The sequence below is a fragment of the Hippocampus bargibanti genome, linkage group LG03 (genome assembly GCF_051943395.1).
Source record: "Hippocampus bargibanti isolate YZ-2025 linkage group LG03, ASM5194339v1, whole genome shotgun sequence".
Lineage (NCBI taxonomy): Eukaryota > Metazoa > Chordata > Actinopteri > Syngnathiformes > Syngnathidae > Hippocampus > Hippocampus bargibanti.
In genome coordinates this window covers 17590462-17611178 of record NC_142736.1, presented here as the reverse complement: position 1 = coordinate 17611178, position 20717 = coordinate 17590462, and the positions used below count along the sequence as shown (strand labels likewise).

General features: G+C 39.4%; 1 protein-coding gene across 3 annotated transcripts; it reads left to right on the top strand.

The window, feature by feature from the left end:
* Positions 1 to 3442: 3442 nt before the first annotated feature.
* On the top strand, positions 3443 to 20369 carry scg3 (secretogranin III). 3 transcript variants are annotated; one of them, XM_088992345.1, is made up of 12 exons: positions 3443 to 3820; positions 4517 to 4569; positions 4653 to 4695; positions 5301 to 5501; positions 8025 to 8167; positions 9200 to 9343; positions 9425 to 9650; positions 10274 to 10390; positions 13070 to 13153; positions 13457 to 13564; positions 14959 to 15048; positions 19283 to 20369. In XM_088992345.1, the coding sequence occupies exons 1-12, from the start codon at positions 3724 to 3726 to the stop codon at positions 19399 to 19401; spliced, it is 1425 nt and encodes a 474-aa protein (XP_088848471.1). In that variant the 5' UTR covers positions 3443 to 3723; the 3' UTR covers positions 19402 to 20369. The 3 variants fall into 3 exon arrangements, with proteins under 3 accessions (XP_088848471.1, XP_088848470.1, XP_088848472.1); XM_088992344.1 differs by having other exon boundaries at positions 13454 to 13564; XM_088992346.1 differs by lacking the exon at positions 13457 to 13564.
* The last annotated feature ends 348 nt before the right edge of the window (positions 20370 to 20717 follow it).

The window sequence follows — 20717 nt, the reverse complement described above, 5'->3', positions numbered from 1 at the left end:
GATGGGGGACAGAGCTTTCAGCTGCTCTGCCCCCAAACTCACTTTCTCTCAACATTCGTAATATCGATTCTCTTCCCACCTTCAAATCCCATCTCAAAAGCCACCTATTTAAAATTGCATTTTCTGTGTAGCTCTTTCTGTTATTTCTATTTATTATTGTATTTTATTTATTGTGTTCTATTTGTGATTTTATTTTATTTATTATAGTACCTATGCTTGTCCGTGACTGTAAAGTGTCCTGGAGAGCTTTGAAACACGCTTAAAATGAAATGTATTATTATGATTATTATGATTATTATGATTCATCAGCACTAAATTCATAAATTGTGTCGGACAACGTATAAACTATTTCTATACCTGTGTGTACACATTGAGTATTGGACGTTATAAAACAAAGCCAAAACAACAGATTTCAAATGCTAATTTAATACAATTGTTGAAGTTTTATTTCAATCAGAGTGGTAAAACATCATTGATGATGGATCCAAACCCAGCAGCGTATACTAGTTGTTCGGTTCAGAAGTCAATGTGTTTCGTTGCGTGTTGTGGGCAGAGCATCTTTTATCCAACAGATTGAATAATTGAGTCCAATTTTAATCCAACGTTCTGTTGAAGTGACACAATCTCTGACCCAATAGCGGTGACTCAACACTTGAGTTGTATAATATCCCCAGCATTTTCAAGCATGTTGATATTTGATGTTCAGGGTCTGTATCCAGGATCTGGACCTCCTCCTGTGTGACGTTTTTATCTTTCCATGTCTGTGAAGATTTAATCTCATACTTTGGCTTCCTCTTACATTCCAAAACATGCTTGTTGGATTCAATGACAATTGTCCTCACTAGGTGTAGATGGATTGGATTGGATTTGCCTTTATTAGTCTCACAGTGGAGAAATTTACATTTCACAGCAGCAAAGTGATGAAAGGAATGAAAGTAGAAAAACAAAATACATGAGCTGCTGGAAAGGCAGCCACTCTCGGGGCGCCGTCTTGAAGTCAAAAGAACAAAAAAAACTAAATAACAAATAATATGACAGCATAGAGACAATATGACAAAACAAAGACACGGAGAGACATTCATTCTTCAGGACTTGCTGTACCCTCTTTGTGATGACATGAAGCAGTTCTAGATGAAAGAGGAGAGGATCAGAGCGTCTTTCCACCAGTGGATCAGGGATATCATGGTGGAATGTGCACGTCGACTACAAGCTAAATGCGCAGTTGTAGCATCCATTGACGAAAAGAGATTGTCTCACATCTCCTGTTCCACATAAATCTGCTTCAATTCCAAACCGCAACAGTTCCACATACGCATCGGCGCTCTGCGCTGACGCTCCTTTCTTCTTATCGCGGGTTCCTCAAGCCATGCATCCATCCAGCCGCAGACTGTCCAACAGCACTGACCTTTCCGCTAAACAAAGTGGGGCTGTGAAGATGCTGCCCATTACAGGCGCAAAAAAGCACAATGGCCCCTTTGGTGTCCAGCGATGGCAGTCGAATGGCTCCGACATTCCTCCCATTCAAAAACAGTACTGGCATATTCATGCTGCCGAAAAGGCGCAACCGCTCAGCAGAGTCTCCTTCTTGATGAATGTCGTGGTCAAAAATGCTGAAAAACAATCCGTATCCGTTCCACACGACACACAACAACACAAAGTGACAAAAGAAAACACAACACAAGACAAAAACAACCAAAAAAAGCAAGGCTCATGAGAGCACTTGCTGAGGCTGCCTACTCGGGCGCCATCTTGGACTTTTTCCCGATCCAGGGTATGTCACGTCTCTCACCCCAAATCAGCTGGGATAGCCTACACATCCTACTAATGAGAACATGCGATGAAGAGAATTAAAGGATAGATAGTTATAAAGAAAGGTAATGTTACCACAATATTATACTTTTAAAGGACAACCGACATCTCTACTACTGAGCGTATTTTAATGAGATTCCACCGCATATAGCTATATTTTACGTTTTAAGACTCGCGCTGAATAAATGCCCAATTCGCAGCTCAATTCTTTGCAGATTTTGGACACTTTAAGTCATTTTTATTGATGTTTTGCATTTGAATAAAAATATCACACTGTGTTTTGGGTATTTTAGATAAAACGTTTTTCTGGTGTCAGTTAAGAAACAAAAAAAGTGGCGTCGGTTGTCCTTTAAACGTCAGTATATTCCTTTAAAGCAGAGACAATTTAAAATGTAATAATATTTTATTGGACCTTTCTGACCCATCTCAGTTTTTAATTAGCTTTCATTGTCTAATTAGGATCACACAGAGATTATGAAAGCAAATAGATCCTGAAAGTGATGTGTGCACAAGACTAATTGTTTGCTGGTCATTTAATAGCACTCGCTGTTGACAAGCGTGGCAGACGAAAGATTTACTGCACAAGCAATTCGCACAAAGATTGTGTGATGAGATTGTGTGACTTACAATACACGCCAGGTCATGCACCAACACTGCAAACGATGATCAGCAGATGAAAGACTTCAATTAGAAATTGGTGAAAATAAATGTTCCATTGAACTTGGAGATACAGTATGTTATAATGCATTGCATTATCCTGCGATTGGCTGGCAACCAATTCAGGGTGTCCCCCGCCTATATATATATATATATATATATATAGTGCCCAAAGACGGCTGGGATAGGCTGCAGCATCCCCCGCAAACCTTATGAGTAATAAGCGGTACGGAAAATGGATGGATGGATGGATGCATTATAATGTATTGCATTGATCAAACCAACATATGGTTGAAAACTTCACACAAAAGACAACTTCAATTCTTTTGTAAGGTCAAGAACGAAACTAAGAAACTAAAGAACATAAGACTAGTTTCTCCGAGTAATAGAACAATATTTTAGAAACAATACAATGGAGAAGTACTTGTAGTGTATGGGGTGCTACTTTGCAAGGTGGTGGTGGACCCCAAAAAAGCAGGAGGAAGGAGAAGCAGGCTGTATTTCACAAATTTTATTAAATAAAGTTGGCAGGAACAAAACCTCAAACAACAAAGTCATCTGAACAAAAAGGTCCAAAGTAGTAAACAAAAACATGAATAACGCATGACAAGATGAAACAAACCAGACAGGGTGAAACAAGCAATGACCAGACACCTTTTCCACCACTGATTAAAACGACCAACACCTGTGCAGCTGCAGGCGGAGCCCGACAGTGCCACCTGTTGGTCGCAAACCAAAATATGACAACATTAGTCAAATTTTGTAATGTTACTAGTAGTAAAATGGTAGTAGTAGTAGTAGTAGTAGTAGGAGTAACATAAACAATAAATAAATGCAGGAATTCGTGGTGTTTAATTCTTAAAACATCACGTCGCAGCTCTGGCAGTGTGAAATGAGGACACTTTTTACAGCGTTCTCCTCCCCCTCCTCCTCCTCCTCCCCCTCCTCCCCCTCCTCCTCCACAGTGAGGGGGCAGGTTCTGTTGTGCGCTGAGCTGTTACATCCTCCGGCCAGTGATGCTGTAGCTCACACGGGGCTTTGCTCACCCTTCCTTGCTCATCCTTTGTCGAATCGAAGCGTTTGCGCGACCTGCTTTCAGCACCAGAGCAGACAGACGGCTCAAATTCTCTCCACGGACAAGCGGAGATCAAGTCAGCAGTTCCCCCGTCGAGGGCTTCACTCAAGCGGCTAGCAATCTCGCAGCCTCCGCAACGGTGCTTGGAGACGACCAATCACTTTTTTTAATATTAGTTTAGGATGGCGCCAAAACACCTTTGTATCCTGTTGCATGTTTTTGTTTTCAGTCTACTAAACCAAATATTTGCTTTTCCTACACCGACAGCATCCAGCGAAGGTGAGTTAGCCTTTTGAGGGGCACGGTGTCATATTCAATGTACGTATAGCAAAGTATTTTCACATTTTTACAACCAATGATAAAAGAGCCAAAAACACAATAACCAACTGCAGAGGGACACAATTGAGTTACCCAAACTGACTTGTAAAAGAGAATACCACAGAATCTCTCTGAACAATAGAATAAAATACAGCCTTTCGGGTGACAAGTGCTGACAATGAACAATTAACAACCCCAGACTAATTCTGGCTCAGACTGGAGCCAGGTTGGTGGTTCTTTGTGTCACTTTCCAGCAGTTCTCTGTCAATTTAGCTGTAAATCTGCTCATTAACAGCATACAGCAAATTGAGCTGCAGCTCAGCACCAGCTGTTGAGGCCTCCGGTCTATTTTGGACTCAGTTTAAGCTTTTGTTTGATAATCCGATTAAGGTTTGACCAAGGGAGAGGTGTGCGTATGTGTGTGTGTGTGTGAGGGGTGGGAGGGTGTTGAAGCCTTAGCTTTCCGATGTCTGGAAGATAAAATGGAAGCGATGACAAAACTTGCAGACTTGTTATGTATTGAACATTCTGTTAGTAAAGAACCACAGATGTGGAATTTATATGTTGGAGCCCACTTCAAAAGTATTTGTTTTGCCCCAAAAAAATGGGAAAAAAGTGTTTATGATGTTTACTGTCTTTGGTCTATTATTGTTGCAGATAAATCTGTGTACAATCGACAGCTGACAGAAGAAAGGCCACTCCAAGAGCAGGTGAGGCTTTCTCAGCAAAAAGGAATAATCAAAAGCTCATGTCAACAATGGCATTTTTAATAGCATGTTTGATATTTCCTCAGATCGCCGAGGCTGACAGTGTGAAAGCTGCAGTACAGTCGGCTGGTAAGAGGAAATCATTTTGCTAATCAATTAATGAGATTTCAGATAATAATCAGATTTCAAGACTGCCAGGAAGAACATGCCACGTCAAGTCATGAAAAAATCTAAAATAAACTGATTGTCAAAGGCTTTACTCAAGGGTAAAATTACATAGGGGGTGGGACATTTTCAGTAGATACTGTATCTAGAAATATTGGTAAATTTATATGGGAAGTCCAAATGGGAATTTGGGAAATATTTTGGGAATTAATGAGACTTGAATGTCAACAGTAAAGCCGAAAGGAAAGAAGAAGAAGAATGGGATTTGAATGTCAACAGTGTTGGGGTGATTTTATTTTTTCCTTTGAATGTACTCAATTTCAATATGTGCTTTAGTTAGTTGCACATGATGAAATGCGGTAAACTACCATTTTTGATTTAGTGCAAGGAAAATTCACAATATGGAAATGAAAAGTCTTTTTTCCAGTGTCAGCCAACCCTCGAAATGTCTTAAATTCATTTTTCATTACCATGGAAAGTTTCCAAAATTGCACCAATTTGATAACCTTATTCCAAGGCACACATAGCGGCCGTAAGGATGAATGATTTTCATTTGTTCGCCTTATCAGAGAGCAAGCGACAAGCCATCTCAGAGGAGCCAAAGGAAGATGACTCGACTGTGCTGAAGTCATTACAAGAGAGCCACAAATTCAAGGAGACCACTGACGAGGTGGAGAAGAAAGATGAGTACCTTCCAGATGAATCGGACTCCACCAAGAGTCGCCGGCTGGCTGTAGAATATGACTCGACCAAGAACGGGATGGAGCACGGCAAGTAAAAAGCAGAGTACTCACACTCTGCACTTGAATATAAATATTCACTCCTGTCCATTTTCCCACCCTAATTGAAATTGATCTTACCTCTATTCATTTAAATAATGAAAAAGGATCAAAGTAAAGGACCTTAAAAATATATTTAAGTACAGAGCAAAGCATTTATACTCACGAGCTCTACCCAAGTACAACTGAGGTTCATCCAGTCGTGATCTCGTCTGCTTGTCGGTGACTTTTGAACATTCCACGTGCATCTGCATGCAGACATGAAAGAAAACACGTGGATGTCAGTAGGATTACCTCCCAATGGTCTCGTGCCAGACCTCAAAAGCACTGGCTTTAAAATCTCTCCTCTTTTTCTTTTTTCTTTTTTTAAATACCATGCCTTAAAAGGACTTGTCACGTCCGCTCGAGGAGTGGTGACAGGGATGACGGAAGGTGATTAAGGTCAGATCCAAAATACACGGTGGAGACAGTGATTCCAAAAGAGTCTTTACTGAGACACATGTGGCACAAAACAGAAAATCAGGCAAGGTAGAGAGCAATGACAAAACAGACCTGCATGCGGATGGGCGACGAGGAACTTCCTGGAATACACCGACAACAACAGAACGGTAAGGGTTGCTTTTATAGCCAGAATTAAGGAAATGGGGAACAGGTGCGTGAGTCCGGAGAGCCAGGAAGGGAGGGGCCCGCTCCAGGAGCATAGGAGGAAGAGACAGGAGAGGAGGGGCACGCTGCTGGCGTCGACGAGGACGTGACAGGACTCCACAAAAGTACAAATCTTTCCAATCTGGATTACTGCATAACTGTTTTGGATATATTTGTTTAGTTGGTTACTTTTGATGAGCTTGTAGATCCATATATTTTTTTTCCTTTTATTTATTTTTATTTTTGTGACTTTCAGTACAAACGTGTGTGTGTGTGTGTGTGTGTGTGTGTGTGTGTGTGTGTGTGTGTGTGTGTGTGTGTGTGTGTGTGTGTGTGTGTGTGTTCTCGTTTCTGTATGGTTGTGGGGACACAAACCTGTTTACACAGTCACGTCCTGGGAACCCTTTTAGATATTAGAACAAACAACCCTGTCCAAAAAAGAAAACATATAAAAAGCGTAGTAAGACCCGTAAGTCATGATCCTAAATGTGGTCCCCAGAAAGCTGTGAAATGAAAGCGTGTGCGTGTGTGTGTGTGTGTGTGTGTGTGTGTGTGTGTGTGTGCGTGGTACTGTATTCACTAAATTAGTTTCATTCAAACTCCTCAAGGTTCCAATAATATGCAGTTAAAATCAAGAAAAGAAGGAAAAAGGAGAAGAGGAGATTTATCAATAAAACAGACGCAAATCCAGATGTCAGGATGTCACTCAGGGTGCAATGAGTCTAATGTTGAGATTTAAACATTTTTAAAGACATCGAAAAAGAAAGTAAAACTATTTTTGTGGGCCAAAATGCCTTTGGAAGGACTGTAAAATAACACGACAGTTTCTTAACAATTAATGAGGATGTAAAAACATAATCTAAAAAACACATTTGCCGGATGCTTGCAGGAGGATTCCAGTCGGCTAAAAAAGGACATAGTTAATGCTTGTGACATCAGATTTCATCAAGGGATAAAGCTTCATAAAATACAAGCGTCCTGACACATAATCGAGCGAAATAGAATCTCTGAAGTGAGATGACTCAGACACAAATCAATTCCTGCATATGGCCCAGCATTTGTGAGCTTCTCCTCAGCCTCTGTTACATCACAATACATACAGCAAAGCACACTTTGGATGTTCTTTTTTTTCCTTCAATGTCAGAGTGAGACAATAGCTTGAAGATCATCCATTAAGTCAGCACACGTTTGCTTTCTGTGGGAAGCCTGGGAGTGATAAAAGAGTTGTATGAATAACATCTCTCTTCTAAGCAAGAGGAAGAATATATAAATGCGGTGGTGAAGTACTGGCACATTGGCCAAACAAACACCTACTTAAAGAAAAAAAGAAAGAAAATCGTAACAAAGATGTAACACATTGTTATAATTCACTGCTAATGTTTTCTGATCTTTCCTAATTTATTTGCTCACTGATTTGCAATTTTGTGATCAGGCTGTCACCCTGTTTAATATACGTATAAGTAGTTGGCACAAAAGAAGCTTAGTGTTATGAGTTGAAGGCAGACACAGTCTATATTTTATGATATTATATTTTCATATCTTATACACTGTAAATGTAGAATTTTCCTTCTGTCACACTGCACATTTTTATTGGCCCATCACCTCTTCTAGTAATAAAATTAAAATGGTCAGCATCACGAGGTTACGACTTTTAGTTGAGCCCACAAAAAAAATGGACAAAAGCAAGGTAAATGAGTCTGTGTCCTCCTTCAATGTTGTTCCATTTGTGGCCCTCGGGGGAAAATGCACTCCTGCCTGATTGCTAAATTAATCGAAGGTCCTTGAGGATGGTTGGAAGACGGCAGTTATGAATCAGCTGCAATATGTTCTGTCAAATCAACACACGATTTATGTCCCTTCCCCTCTCAGATGAGACAGACACGTTCCGTCAGGTGGATGGCACTCCGTTGACGGCCGAAGACATCGTTCAGAAGATCGCAAATAAGATCTACGAGGAAGACGACAGGGGCGTCTTTGACCGGATTGTGTCCAAACTGCTCAAACTGGGTCTGGTAGGTTTGACAACAGTGACGCCACATCCACTCTATGAAGATTGGACTTTCTCTTTTGCAGTCACACCATTAGTAATCAAGTACAAAAATGTTACCTATATTACTTTTGTTATTTTTAGTCCCATACATAGGTGACGGGCAAAATGACTGACCCTTCTGAATTAAACTGCTGTCAAGTGGCCAAGGTCCACATACAAGAAGGAACACCACAATATTTATTGAAGTGCAGCAAAATGATTGACATAAACAGCATATTTATTTCCATATCATTCAAGAATGCGATTTTACTTATTCAGAACATGTTACAATTTTCTTGTTTTATTTTGACTGAGGCGAGAATGGATTCATTGCATTTCTGTTCATTTCATAGTCTCTATTAGCTTGTTTTAAATATACAAATATAGGTTCAGTTTATTTTCTTTTTTTTACTCACTAAGACAGGCGAAAATTCCCTTAAATCCTCCCATTTTTTCCTTTCTGTTGTAAAGTTAGGCAGGTACCAAAAGACAAAATATTTTAAAAGAGCCAAATCTTCAGATTATAATTCATACCTGTATCGCTGTAAACATGTAAAATGTTTTCTTGTTATATTTTTAACTAAATTGTTGTTCAATATTTTATTCTGCCAATTATAGCTTAGAAAATCAATATTTGTGGGACCCCTCTTTCTACCCCTCTTACCTGTGAGTTAGATGAACCATCTCTTGCTGAACAGATTTGTAGATTACTGAACAGTATTTGAAGGAAAGAGACCTTACAACGCATACATAGAAAATGTCTTTAACCGTTTCAGGGACAGCAGTTACTACAGTGGACGGCTTTTCATGTTATCAGGTCCCAGGTTGCATAACCTTGCTCATGAAAATGCAACATGTGGATTGGATGTTTTTCACGTGTTTATTACTGTTATCACACCTCAGTATCTCTCAGTCGGCATTTCACGAGCATGGATCAATGTAATACAGTCTACGGTTGCTTTCAGTCTTGATGCTATTTATTTATTTATTTATTTATTTATTTATTTATTTTTAGATAACGGAAAGTCAGGCAGACACCCTGGAGTATCAGGTGGCTGAGGCCCTGCAGGATCTCATTACCAAAAATGCCAAAAGCGAGATTGAAAACAACAATGAAGAGGAAGTCACAGATGTGCAGGACACCCAGTCTACAAACTTGGTAATCGGTAATTCACAGTTAACAAGTGAAGTTGATTTCAAATCATATTTAAAATGCATAAAATGCTTGATGCATCAACAGGATAAATGGGAGCAGCCCAGGAGGCGCTACGATAACAAGGAGGAAGAGGAGGATGATGAGGTTACGGATGACGTGGACAGGGACTCTGAAGGCGACGACGAGACACTAGTTAACACATGGGGCAGAGATGACGCCGAGGATGACAATGAAGTGAACCCAGAAGACGGCCTTCAAGATCTCCAATACTTTCCCAATTTCTACCGTCTGCTCAGGAGCCTCAATTCCGGTGAGCACATTTTACATCAAATACACATACGCGCGCACACGCACACACACACATACACACACACACACACACACACACACTGCCTCCTGGGCAAAACAAAGACCTGGGCATGTTGCCATGGCAACCATGTGTTCTGGGATGAGTCACTGTTTAGTCTGCCTTTATCATCCAGGTAGACACAAAGACACACACACACGTGCGCGCGCACACACACGCACACACACACACAGCCCTAATTATTCATAATCCCATCGTCCAGACCCCTGAACCTAAACACCGCAATACCCAAACTATTGCAACCTATTACTGACCACGCAAGACAATGTGCATCGGTGGCAACAGTACTCACATTCTGTATTTTAGTAAATGTACAACGATGGACTGATTCATCTCCTTTATTTGAGTAAAAGTAATCAATCACTGTATTCTGCCAATCGGTGTATACAGAATAATCAAAATAACATGCAGCAAAGGGCATCCAAACAAATAATTTACACAAAATTAAAATGCTCTCATTCACATCAATATTTTTTTTTAATGAATACATAATCAAGTCAAATCGATTTCACTACAATATTTGGTTTCTGCCTATCACTGCTCTGATTGCTTTGTGATTGCGTCAGATCAAGATGCTCAGGAAAGGGAGACGCTCATCACCATCATGAAGACGCTGGTTGACTTTGTGAAGATGATGGTCAAGTACGGCACCATCACACCCGAGGAGGGCGTCTCTTATCTGGGTATGAAAAAAAACACTTACTGTGGAGGATTTGTAACAAAAGAAAACATTATTCAGCCTTAATCCAGATTATTTGTTGCCAGTAATTGACTATGTAACACTATACGTAAATGTATATTATACAAATTTTTATTATACAAACAAATGTTACATGATCCAGGAAAAGGAACGTTTTTATATGTTCTTGTTCTTTCACCACATTTTTTTGGTTTATATATTCCTACTTTTTATATGTGTTAAAACGGTTTCCCGGAGGATGAATTTGAAATGACAGGTTAGTGTCAAGGGTTCAATAGCCAACGCTTTTTTTATGGCCCATCATCAAATTTCTTCTTCCTCAAACTTTCTTTTTTAATTTTGTTTCAATCATTTGTCTTTTTTATTTAAGACGAACACGGACTTTTAATGTGAAAATTGTGTTATGGTGAACTGGAACACAAAAACGATCAGAAAGGAAAAAAATAAAATCAATTGATAATAATTGCAATTTTAATTTTAATAGAAATTAATGAGTACTTCAATAAATGAATCTCTTAATTTGTAAAATATTAATCATTGAATCACTGAACCAGACTGTTTTTCATTTTAAAAGGATGTTACTGCATGTGTGCGTGCGGTCATGACTGTTTATTGTCCAGTCTAATGTAGAGTAATCATTTTGTGTTGCTTTAACTGGAATTTGGCCAGCAGACAATTCGGGGAATTATGTGAGTAAAGAAAAAAAAATCAATAATTTCATTTGAAGGACGTATGATTTATGTTTTTGTTAAGTAAGCATGAAAAGTTCTCCAGAAGTAACTCTCTCTGGTTGTTCATCATCACAACACAGAAATATACGTTGGCCAAGCCTGAGGAGCCTAATGACCATGTATAGCCAAACAAAACGGCCATTACACATGATGGGAGTTTCCATAGCAACGTGATGGCCTTGGCCATATGGTTGTCATGGGTTGGTACTGGGGATAATTGCTACGTATTTGAAAATCGCCTAGCAACATGTTAACTCGAGCTGACCTCGCCCCCAGCTGACTTCCTTTCTGATGAGTTCAGCAAGGTCCATCACCCACGGAGCACCCAGCACAGCGATAGATTTTTTTCAAAAATAATAGAGAAGGCGCAAAGCACACAGAGGAGGAAAAAGCAATGGTTTGTGTGTTGGGCTGAAGAGGAGAATGTAAAAAAATGATAATAAAATTCACACAACAGGTGGTAGTGGGCGGTGTGAATACAAACGCAACTTGCTCAGAGAATGTGAGATCGGAAGAAGTCGTAGTAAATTGTCTCACGTATTTTTGCGGTGAATTGTAAATTTCTCCACTGCGAGACTAATAAAGGCAAATCCATCCAATCCATCCATTAACCTACATTTATTGTGCCTTTTGGATTGACTTGAGCAGTAACATTAAAGGACAACCGACGTCTCCGGACAAGTTGTGTCCATAATTTGTAAAATGGCTTCAAATGACTTCTACTGAGCGTATTTTACAAAGATTCCACCGCACATGGCTAGATTTTACGTTTTAAGAGTCGCGCTGAATATTCAGGAAGTCTTGTTTTTGAGTTGGTGACGAGTCCGTACGTGACGTCACTAAAGGACCGCCCTTTACCATAAAAAAGACGCATTGTAGCGGTCCTTCCATCACGTCAATGTATTTTGGTCTGGGGACCTCGTGTTGCACCCAAAAGCCGTCAGAAGGCCAGAAGAGGGCATCCAAGCGCCATATAAGGAATTTATCAGCCTGTGTAAACGGAGATGGCCACAGGATGTCGCCATTTTGTGCGTTTTTTTTGGGGTGAGAGATTTTCCCCCAATTTTGCCTCAAAATGGCACAAATAAATTATTTAATCGATTGCAAACATGTATGCTTTCCTCTTCAGAACTAATTGAATCATATTCACAACTGGATGTGTAACAAGAAAGCATATTCTCCGAATCTGAAGCCATTATTTTGATTCACTAGCAATGCAAGACGTCTTGGCGTGACGTCACGAACTGGGGGCGGGACTTTCTGAAAATGCCCAATTCGCAGCTCAATTTTTTGCAGATTTTGGACACTTTAAGTCATTTTTATTGGTGTTTTGCATTTGACTAAAAATATCATACTGTGTGTTTTGGGTGTTTTAGATGCTATAAAACGTTTTTCTGGCAAAAATGTGACGTCGGTTGTCCTTTAAGATTGTGCTTTAAATGAATTTATCGAAGCACTTTCAATCGAAAAATATAAAACCACCAACGTGAATAGCAAAAATGTAAAACCACAGCAACTCTATGCGCAGTTTAACATTGTGCTTCATTTACAAAAGTCGAAAACTGTATTGAAATATCAATATCAATAAATATCAGTTTTTTTTTTTTATTTTATCAAAGGACCATACGGAGAAGTTGCATAAATATTGTAGCAAAAATAAAATGAAAATAAAACTTGAAAATTTGACTTTTTTTTAATCTAAGCTTCTGTAATATGCAGTTGAACATTTATTTCAGTCATTTTTTTCACATCGTACAAGAGAGAGCCTGCCAGGTGCTAACTTCCAGGTGTCAAACTCAAGGTCTGCGGACCAGATCCGGCCCGCCACGTCATTTTATGTGGCCCGGGGGAAAAAATGATGTGTGCCAATTTCCAAGACCATTGCTAAAAATATTTATTAATTAATCCTTTGTTTTTCCTCTCGCCTGTAGAAAACCTGGACGCGATGATTGCAATGCAGACCAAGAACAAGCTCGGAAAGGCTCTTGGACCGCCAGACTTTACAGGACCTAACGGTAAATAAATGTCCACATTTGTCAGAGGCTAGTCATTAGTTGCTGGTTAGCTTGCTGGCTTTAGCACGTATGAAATCTGGGCCTAAGCAAATATTGTGTTGCATGAATGACAGCAGTGGCATTGTAGTTGACTGGTTAGCATGTCGGCCCTGCAGTGCAGTGTTCCATTCCGACTCCGGCCTTCCTGTGCCAAAGACAACTTGGATAGGCCACGTGTATACAGCATTCTGTCATGCCCAAATTGACAAAATAATTAACTCAAATGAAGCCTAGGGGTTAAATGAGTGTTGTGTTTTTGAGCAGTGGGAAAGAATTTGGATGAGGATGACAACACCAAGGCCGAGACTGCCAAGATGCAGAAGGAGTATCAGAGCCTGAAGGACTCCACCAAGCAGGATCAGCCATCAACCAGTCAGTCCACAAAGCAGCTGAGAAAAGAATGCATATTGTCTTCAAACGTTAGATGTGATCTAAGAGAGCCATGAAAACCATTGGCTTTTTTAGTTATTTATGCAAAATAACGTTATTCTTTTTGGTATGTTTTACCTCTTTCCATCCCGTTTAAGACAAACTGAACTCGTTTTGACATTAGATTTTTTTTAGCACAGGTCCTACAAAATTGGTGAACACTGAGGTTGTTTCAGATTATATTTGAGCTGTATCCACTACAATTGATTTTAGACGCACCACTTTCTGTTAAATCAAAGGAAATGATGGGAATCCTGAAACTGCACATGCCACGAATGACGTGCATGTATTTTTTATGAGACCGAGGTAACTGTTCAAAAAGGAATTCACAACAATAACAAGAACAGACTCCTGCAGAAACATGTCCCGGTACTTGTTGATCTCTGGATGTTCAATGGGGGGAATCTCAAAACAGTAGCAGAGGAAAGGAGTTTTCAATTGTCATACATACATACAAACAAACAACAACAGTCATAGGTTCACAAACTGTCTATCTGAAAAATATAGAATTGCCTTTTCTGTGAAGCATGAAGGATTAAGCAACAATTTCTTTTTGTCAATTGGGATCTTCATACATCTTAAAAATACGTGTCGATCACTGGTGTCAAAGTCAAGGCCTGGGGCCCAAATGTTACCCGCCACATCATTTTTTCGGCCCGCGAAAGAAGATCAAACTTTTGAAATTACATGATGTTTGCTCAAGTCTGAACCAAAATTTCAAATTGTCCCATGTTAACCACAATAACAGTCATTATTTTTTACTTCAAATGTGAAAACTAGTTATTTATTAATTTGTTCTGCGCTCTATATATAACATGTGCATGGGGATTAAACATTCTAATAGTTTTCGCAAGAAAAAAAACTTTGACACACCAGAACACATGAAACTGTGAGTGCGTGGAAAATGGACATGTAAAAAAAGCCATGTATATTCCACTTGAACTGTAACTACCTGCAAATGACGTCATATCAGTCAAACACAATGTCTCCTTTTCTTTCCACTCAGCCCAGCCAGAGCAGTCGCTAAGTAAATAAATAAGACCGCAGAGCCGAGTCAATCATAGCACAGGAACGGTGTTTGGCCCAGAACTAGGCCAGTTCAATAAGAGATGGCTCAAAGGCTTATCACAGTTGACGTTATTTGCTGTCCCTCTGTGCTGTACCATCCTCGCTCAATAGTCAAACAGGATCTTGCTGTGCAGTAAATATTAGACGAAAAGCATTTATTGATGTCAATATGGGAATGTGTCCATGACAATTGCATTTATGATACATATGGTATTTGTGATCATCAAAAGCAATATTTTAGATTGGCCTCTTTTGCTCATGATCAACAGATCGGCCTGGCAAGTCCGAGACGTATTTGGAGGCCATCAGGAAGAACATCGAGTGGCTGCAGAAACACAACAAAGAAGAAGGCAAAAACGGTGAGTTTAATGAAAGATCTCATGTGGGTGACCGCTCAACCCCGAGTGTTGCGGTGGGTCACAGGCAGTCAAAGGCACAGAAGAGCTCAAACCCGTAAAACCCTTTTTGTTGTCCCTCATCTGCATTTGAAAGGAGTTCTTGTGGGACGCTTGACGAGACGCTTGCGCCACAGCTAATGAATCTAGATCACTCTTGATGCGTTTGTCCTCATTACAGCTTTTTCGACTGTCTTGTTCAGAAACAAAGGTCTATTCAGTGAACTCCTCCCACATGTTACTCTACATTAATGTCTGTAACTCCACGCACAAGACTTTGGACACATCTTTACATCACCTAAATTTCCTGTAAGGGGAAACCATATACATTAAACAGTATATTCTACTGTATTTTCCACACACTACAAAGAACTGTTGCTAATAAGGATGCAGCATTTTTATAAAATAAAAATAAAAGAAAAAAATAAACAAGTACTTGAAATGAGGTGGCAAAACAATGCAATGCCGCGGGCATTTGCACTGAATGGGCTGAAACCACACCACGCACAGCTGTTAACTGTCAATCAAGTACCTGAAAAAAAATTGATGGCACTAGCCTCCTTCTTCTAACCGCATGACAACATTTACCAGCCACTAAAATACTTAAATACGGTTTAAATCCTCAAGTGGCTGGTAAGAAACCTTCTCATCGATGGACCACTCCGGTACGACTGAGAGCTTACACAGACATAAAGTGGCTGGTATATCTCCCACAACATTTTCGCAAGGCTTTTCCTTACCGCAAAAATGAGCCAATCTAAAATGGTCATGCGAGCACAAAGCCCTTGTCGACATGCTGACTGTCAAATCTGACCTTGAAAAATACACCAAAAAGCTTCCATGTTTCTCCGTGGGGTCTGGGGACAACAAGGTGCTCTTAAAGTGGCCACAAAGTACCATGGAACTTTTTGATCTTTTGCCTGTCCGGGTTTAAAATGTCAATCTATAAAATTACATTTGCTTTCCTTTTGTGAAGAATCAAAGGCAAGTTGGACACAATCTCAGAGTGGAATGAAATTCATACGATACTTAGAAAATAAAAAACTGAAAAGTGAAATATGCAAATTTAGTTAATTCTTTGTTGAACCTCCTTTTCATGCAATTACAGTTTCCAATTATTTTGGGATATGTCAGTTTTGCACATCTGTAAAGTGACTTTTTCGCCTTTCCTTCGTGCAAAAGTGCTTTTCCACCACCGATTCTCAATTGGATTCGGGTCTGGGCTTTGATGTAGCCATTCTAAGTCCTGAGTGTGTTTAGTTTTAAGCCATTCTGTTTTGCTTGTCTCGTTCGGCAGTAAGCCTCTGTCCCAGATGCCAACTAAATCCAATTTTATATCTTTAAGTTGGAAGCTTCAAAGGTTGCAAAAGGTCAAAACGTTCCAAGGTGCCAAATGCCTTTACAAGCCACTTGTTATAGGCGGGAAGATATAGCTTCTTAGCTACCAACGTTACGCCATTATGCAGAATAACAGCTCATAGAAACAAAGTTGCTCAATCTCTCATCTAACCAAGATGTCATGTAGAATTGTATGCTTAAAATGTGTGGGAATTATCTGGGGAATCAACGCATCCATCTATTTTATGATCTGCTTATTTTCACATACGTTCAAAAGTTAAAACAAGGTTAGATTAAATGGATCTGCAAAAATGATTTATTGTTTATTGTGGTTGATGTTGAAATGCCATATTTTGTTTCATTTCTACCCATCCTGACAGTGCAATCATGTTGGGGTGCCCTAGCCTTGAGTCTCAACTGCATACATTAAAAATGCACACCAGAAAGTGGGGGGGGGGGGATATAAAACAAAATTGAACTTTCCATTTGAACAAAGAGGAAAATGTATTTTTATTCCAAGATCTATTATTTCCGTGTGATGACTGTTGATCTTGAAAAGTGAATGGCGCACAAAAGTCTCCCTGCTGCTGTAAAAATCAATGCCCAGCGGTATTTCATTTGGCAGCAGGAAATGAAATGTGAATGAGCACGAGCTGTGCAGGACATGAACAGCAGAATGTGATAGCTGCATAAAAATAGCATTTTACGATGTCCGCTTTATTTGTGGAGTAGCAGGTGCTGTCCAACAAAAAGCCAGGTTACCTTTTAAAAGAAACAAAAATCGACAGTCCTTTATTTAAAGGACATTCAAAGGCCGGCAGGAAGGTTTTATCTTTGAGCTTGTATGTGGGACGACTCATTAGTATTCAAGTGTGTGATGGTAGTCTGGGACAACAGCCGCCTCCCCGCCTGCCTGTCTACCGTTTGGCCAAAGAAGACACACAATTGATCATAGGAGAAAATAGACCGAACACACTCACAGTTAAGAGGACATCCAGTTTCGAGAGTACATCCAGTTTTCTCAAAGTAGTGCACATCATGTAAGCCGATAAAGGAATGGATGTATTTCAATATTTTTGTAATCCATTGTATCCTTGTCCAGTTTTGCCCCAAATTCGTCATCCTTAATCTGAAGGATATCAAAATAAATATGACAAAAGGCAGAGGTCATAATACTGTGCAAGTGTACCTAATTAAGTGTCCGGTAATTATATTGAATGTTCTGTGTTGTCGGAAAAGAAGAGCAGATGGAAAGCAAAGGTCTCCTTGACCTCAGCCAGTGTCATAGAAACAGAGCAAAGCAACCATTTATTGTGTTCATTCCATCCGACGCACCCATTAGGACAATCTCAGCTGGCAAATCGTTTGGAAATGTGTACGCGTGTGCATGCGTGTTTGTTTACGCCTACACATCACCCAGATTAGGCAGGAGAGCAGATGGACGCACAAGCCACATGCTGCTGTTGGATCTTGGCTCCACACTGTCAAGATTGAAAGAATCTAATCATATTGTATTTAAATCCCTGACACACGTTATGTTTGTTATCAGCAAACAGTGTCCTGGCAACCACATCGTGAATGGAAGTGCGTCATTAACAGGGATTTTCCTTATTGAAATTCATTACTGTTCAAGCTCATCTGGGCCTTTAATTAGTGCCACAACTGTGTGTGTTTTGTTCCTAAGTTTGATCACAATCAGCTCATTTCTGAACCTGCTAGCAGCTGTGGCAATATGGGGATGAATAAAAGAACGAGGGAAATTAAAAACTGTCTTTGATCAAGGGGAAAATATATTTTGAGAATAAGGAGGAATTGATTGACCTGTTTGAATTTCTCTCAGTAAGCAAGGGCAAGCATTTTATTTGTCAGATCATATGCTGTTCTTGGTGGAACACTATTACAAGTACTCATGCATCCGAAAAAAATATGTTAAACGTGCAGAATATATCCTTCACTATTGATAGTTATACATTTTATTCGCGGACTAATTAAACTTCAGGAGTATGATTTTAGTCGCACCAGGATTCCACATCAATGCCAATGACTCAGGAGTACAGGCTAGCGCTCTAAAAATTGCAAAAACAAAGGCTACATGCAAGTTGAGAAAGATGCAGAAAAAGTCATACAAAAAAACATTCATATAGATTGCCTTCATTAAAAAAGGACAATGTATATTTTGGAATCAGATACAAAAGACATCTGGGATAGACTCCAGCGACCCGCGTGAGGATAAAGCTTTGGAAAATGAATGAATTCTACTAGAGCTTCCGCTGCAGTTTTTTCCCCTCAGGAAAACTACAATTTATACTTGTGGGTGTTTCTGTATGTTCCACATTAGTTATTGGAAATCTCTCAGGCAGGATAGAAATTGTCCATTGATTTTGGAATGACTCACGAGCGACAAGTCGAACATCTGCTTTAGGCTCCCTTATGTTTTTATTTTGTTTTTTGGGCCACCGCTCATGCTGAGTGTGACCTCAATCCCTTATAATGATAAATACAGCACAGATTACATCTTGTTTGGGTGTTGTAATGACTGACCTATCCTCCATACAAGCCCTTGTAAATTTACTGTCTCCACTCATTGGCCATAGTTCCAGTCATGAGCCACAACATGAGGTGCACCTGCCCAGATCAACTGTCCATAAACAAGTGGGTCTTTATAATGGTGATAATGCTGGGTTTGATTGTACAAATCATTTTTAATAAAACCAGTTCAACAAATACAGTACGAAATACCACTGAGATTAGAATCTTTGATTCTTACTTTGGAGTGATGCACTCCATCATACTGAGAATTGTTAACCCTCTCCCGAGCCAAATAAACTAATGCAATAACTATGTTGTGTTTGTGCGCCAGACTATGACCTATCCAAACTGAAGGACTTCATGGACCAGCAGGTTGACTCTTACATCGAAAAGGGCATCATAGCCAGGGAGGAAGGGGACACCATCAAAAGGATCTACAGCAGCCTGTGACATCCTCCTCTGTCCTCTAGAACGGAATCAAGATACTAAGAGAACATTCATTTCTTACTTACACCTGATTCCCATGGCATGGTAAAGTGTATTCATAATAACTGCTTACTTTCTCATACATGTTAGAACCACAAAGAGGGAAATGATGTAATAAAACGATGAAACTAAAGGCACTAAAATAATTTCATCAATATTTGCATCGCAAGATTGAAGAGTAAGAATCCTCAGCTTTGTCATTATCATTTTTTATTCTACGTATTTTTAAAACGCATACACTGTACAGCAGGGGGGGAAATATTAGGTGACAAATAGCCGATAATTTTGCAGTGGTCTTTTAATTCTAACTAGCCATCTATCTATTTATATGTCTATCAATATTTCTATCTATATGGCTAGCTAGCTATCTGGCTGGCTGTCTCGCTATTAAAGATGTCTAGCAATGACCATGATCTAAATAATCATTTAATTTTCCGTAAAGAATTCAATTGTTCTACTTCTATTTTCTCTGCTTGTCACAGCTATTTACCCAAGTAAAATAATACAGTTAATGTGGAATCATCTAAATCATGAAGAAAAGAATCAAAATGGGCTAATCTAACAGCCATCTTTCTTATACTGTTCTCACAAAAAAACAAATTTAAAACATCTAGTTCACAAGTTTCATCCTGTTCATGGGCACGTCACTCAAGCTGTGTTGATTTGCAGTGCCATGTGGAGGTTAACTTTAAGCAGGGTATTTTCTGATGTGATGATTGGGGCAAGACAAACTTTATATATGGTAGAGTATTTGAATTTACGTCTGTGTAAGCTCTCAGTCGTACAGGAGTGGTCCATCGATGAGAAGGTTTCTTCAGCCGTCATCTGTACAAAAGTGAAGGTTTCGGACGTTTCGCCTCCTATCCAAGAGGCTTCGTCAGCGAACGAATTTGAATTTAGCAATTTAGCGTTGCAGCATATATATATATATATATATATATATATATATATATATATATATATATATATATATATATATATATATATATATATATATATATATATATATATATATATATACACAGTAAAGTCTCGTTATATCGATATCGGATATATCGATAGTCCCGGTTATATCGATACTATTTCTATGCACGCACAGAGAGAATTACATGCAAACAGGGTCGGATATATCGATAGTCCCGGTTATATCGATATTTTTTTGGACTCCCTTGAATATCGATATAACGAGACTTTACTGTATATATATGTGTGTGTGTGTGTGTGTGTGTGTGTGTGTGTGTGTGTGTGTGTGTGTGTGTGTGTGTGTGTGTGTGTGTGTG

Coding starts and splice junctions, on each gene's coding strand:
- scg3 (XM_088992344.1), top strand. CDS start 3,724: ATGGCGCCAAAACACCTTTGTATCCTGTTGCATGTTTTTGTTTTCAGT. Junction 3,821..4,516: donor ACCGACAGCATCCAGCGAAG/GTGAGTTAGCCT, acceptor TTATTGTTGCAG/ATAAATCTGTGTACAATCGA. Junction 9,651..10,273: donor GCTCAGGAGCCTCAATTCCG/GTGAGCACATTT, acceptor TGATTGCGTCAG/ATCAAGATGCTCAGGAAAGG.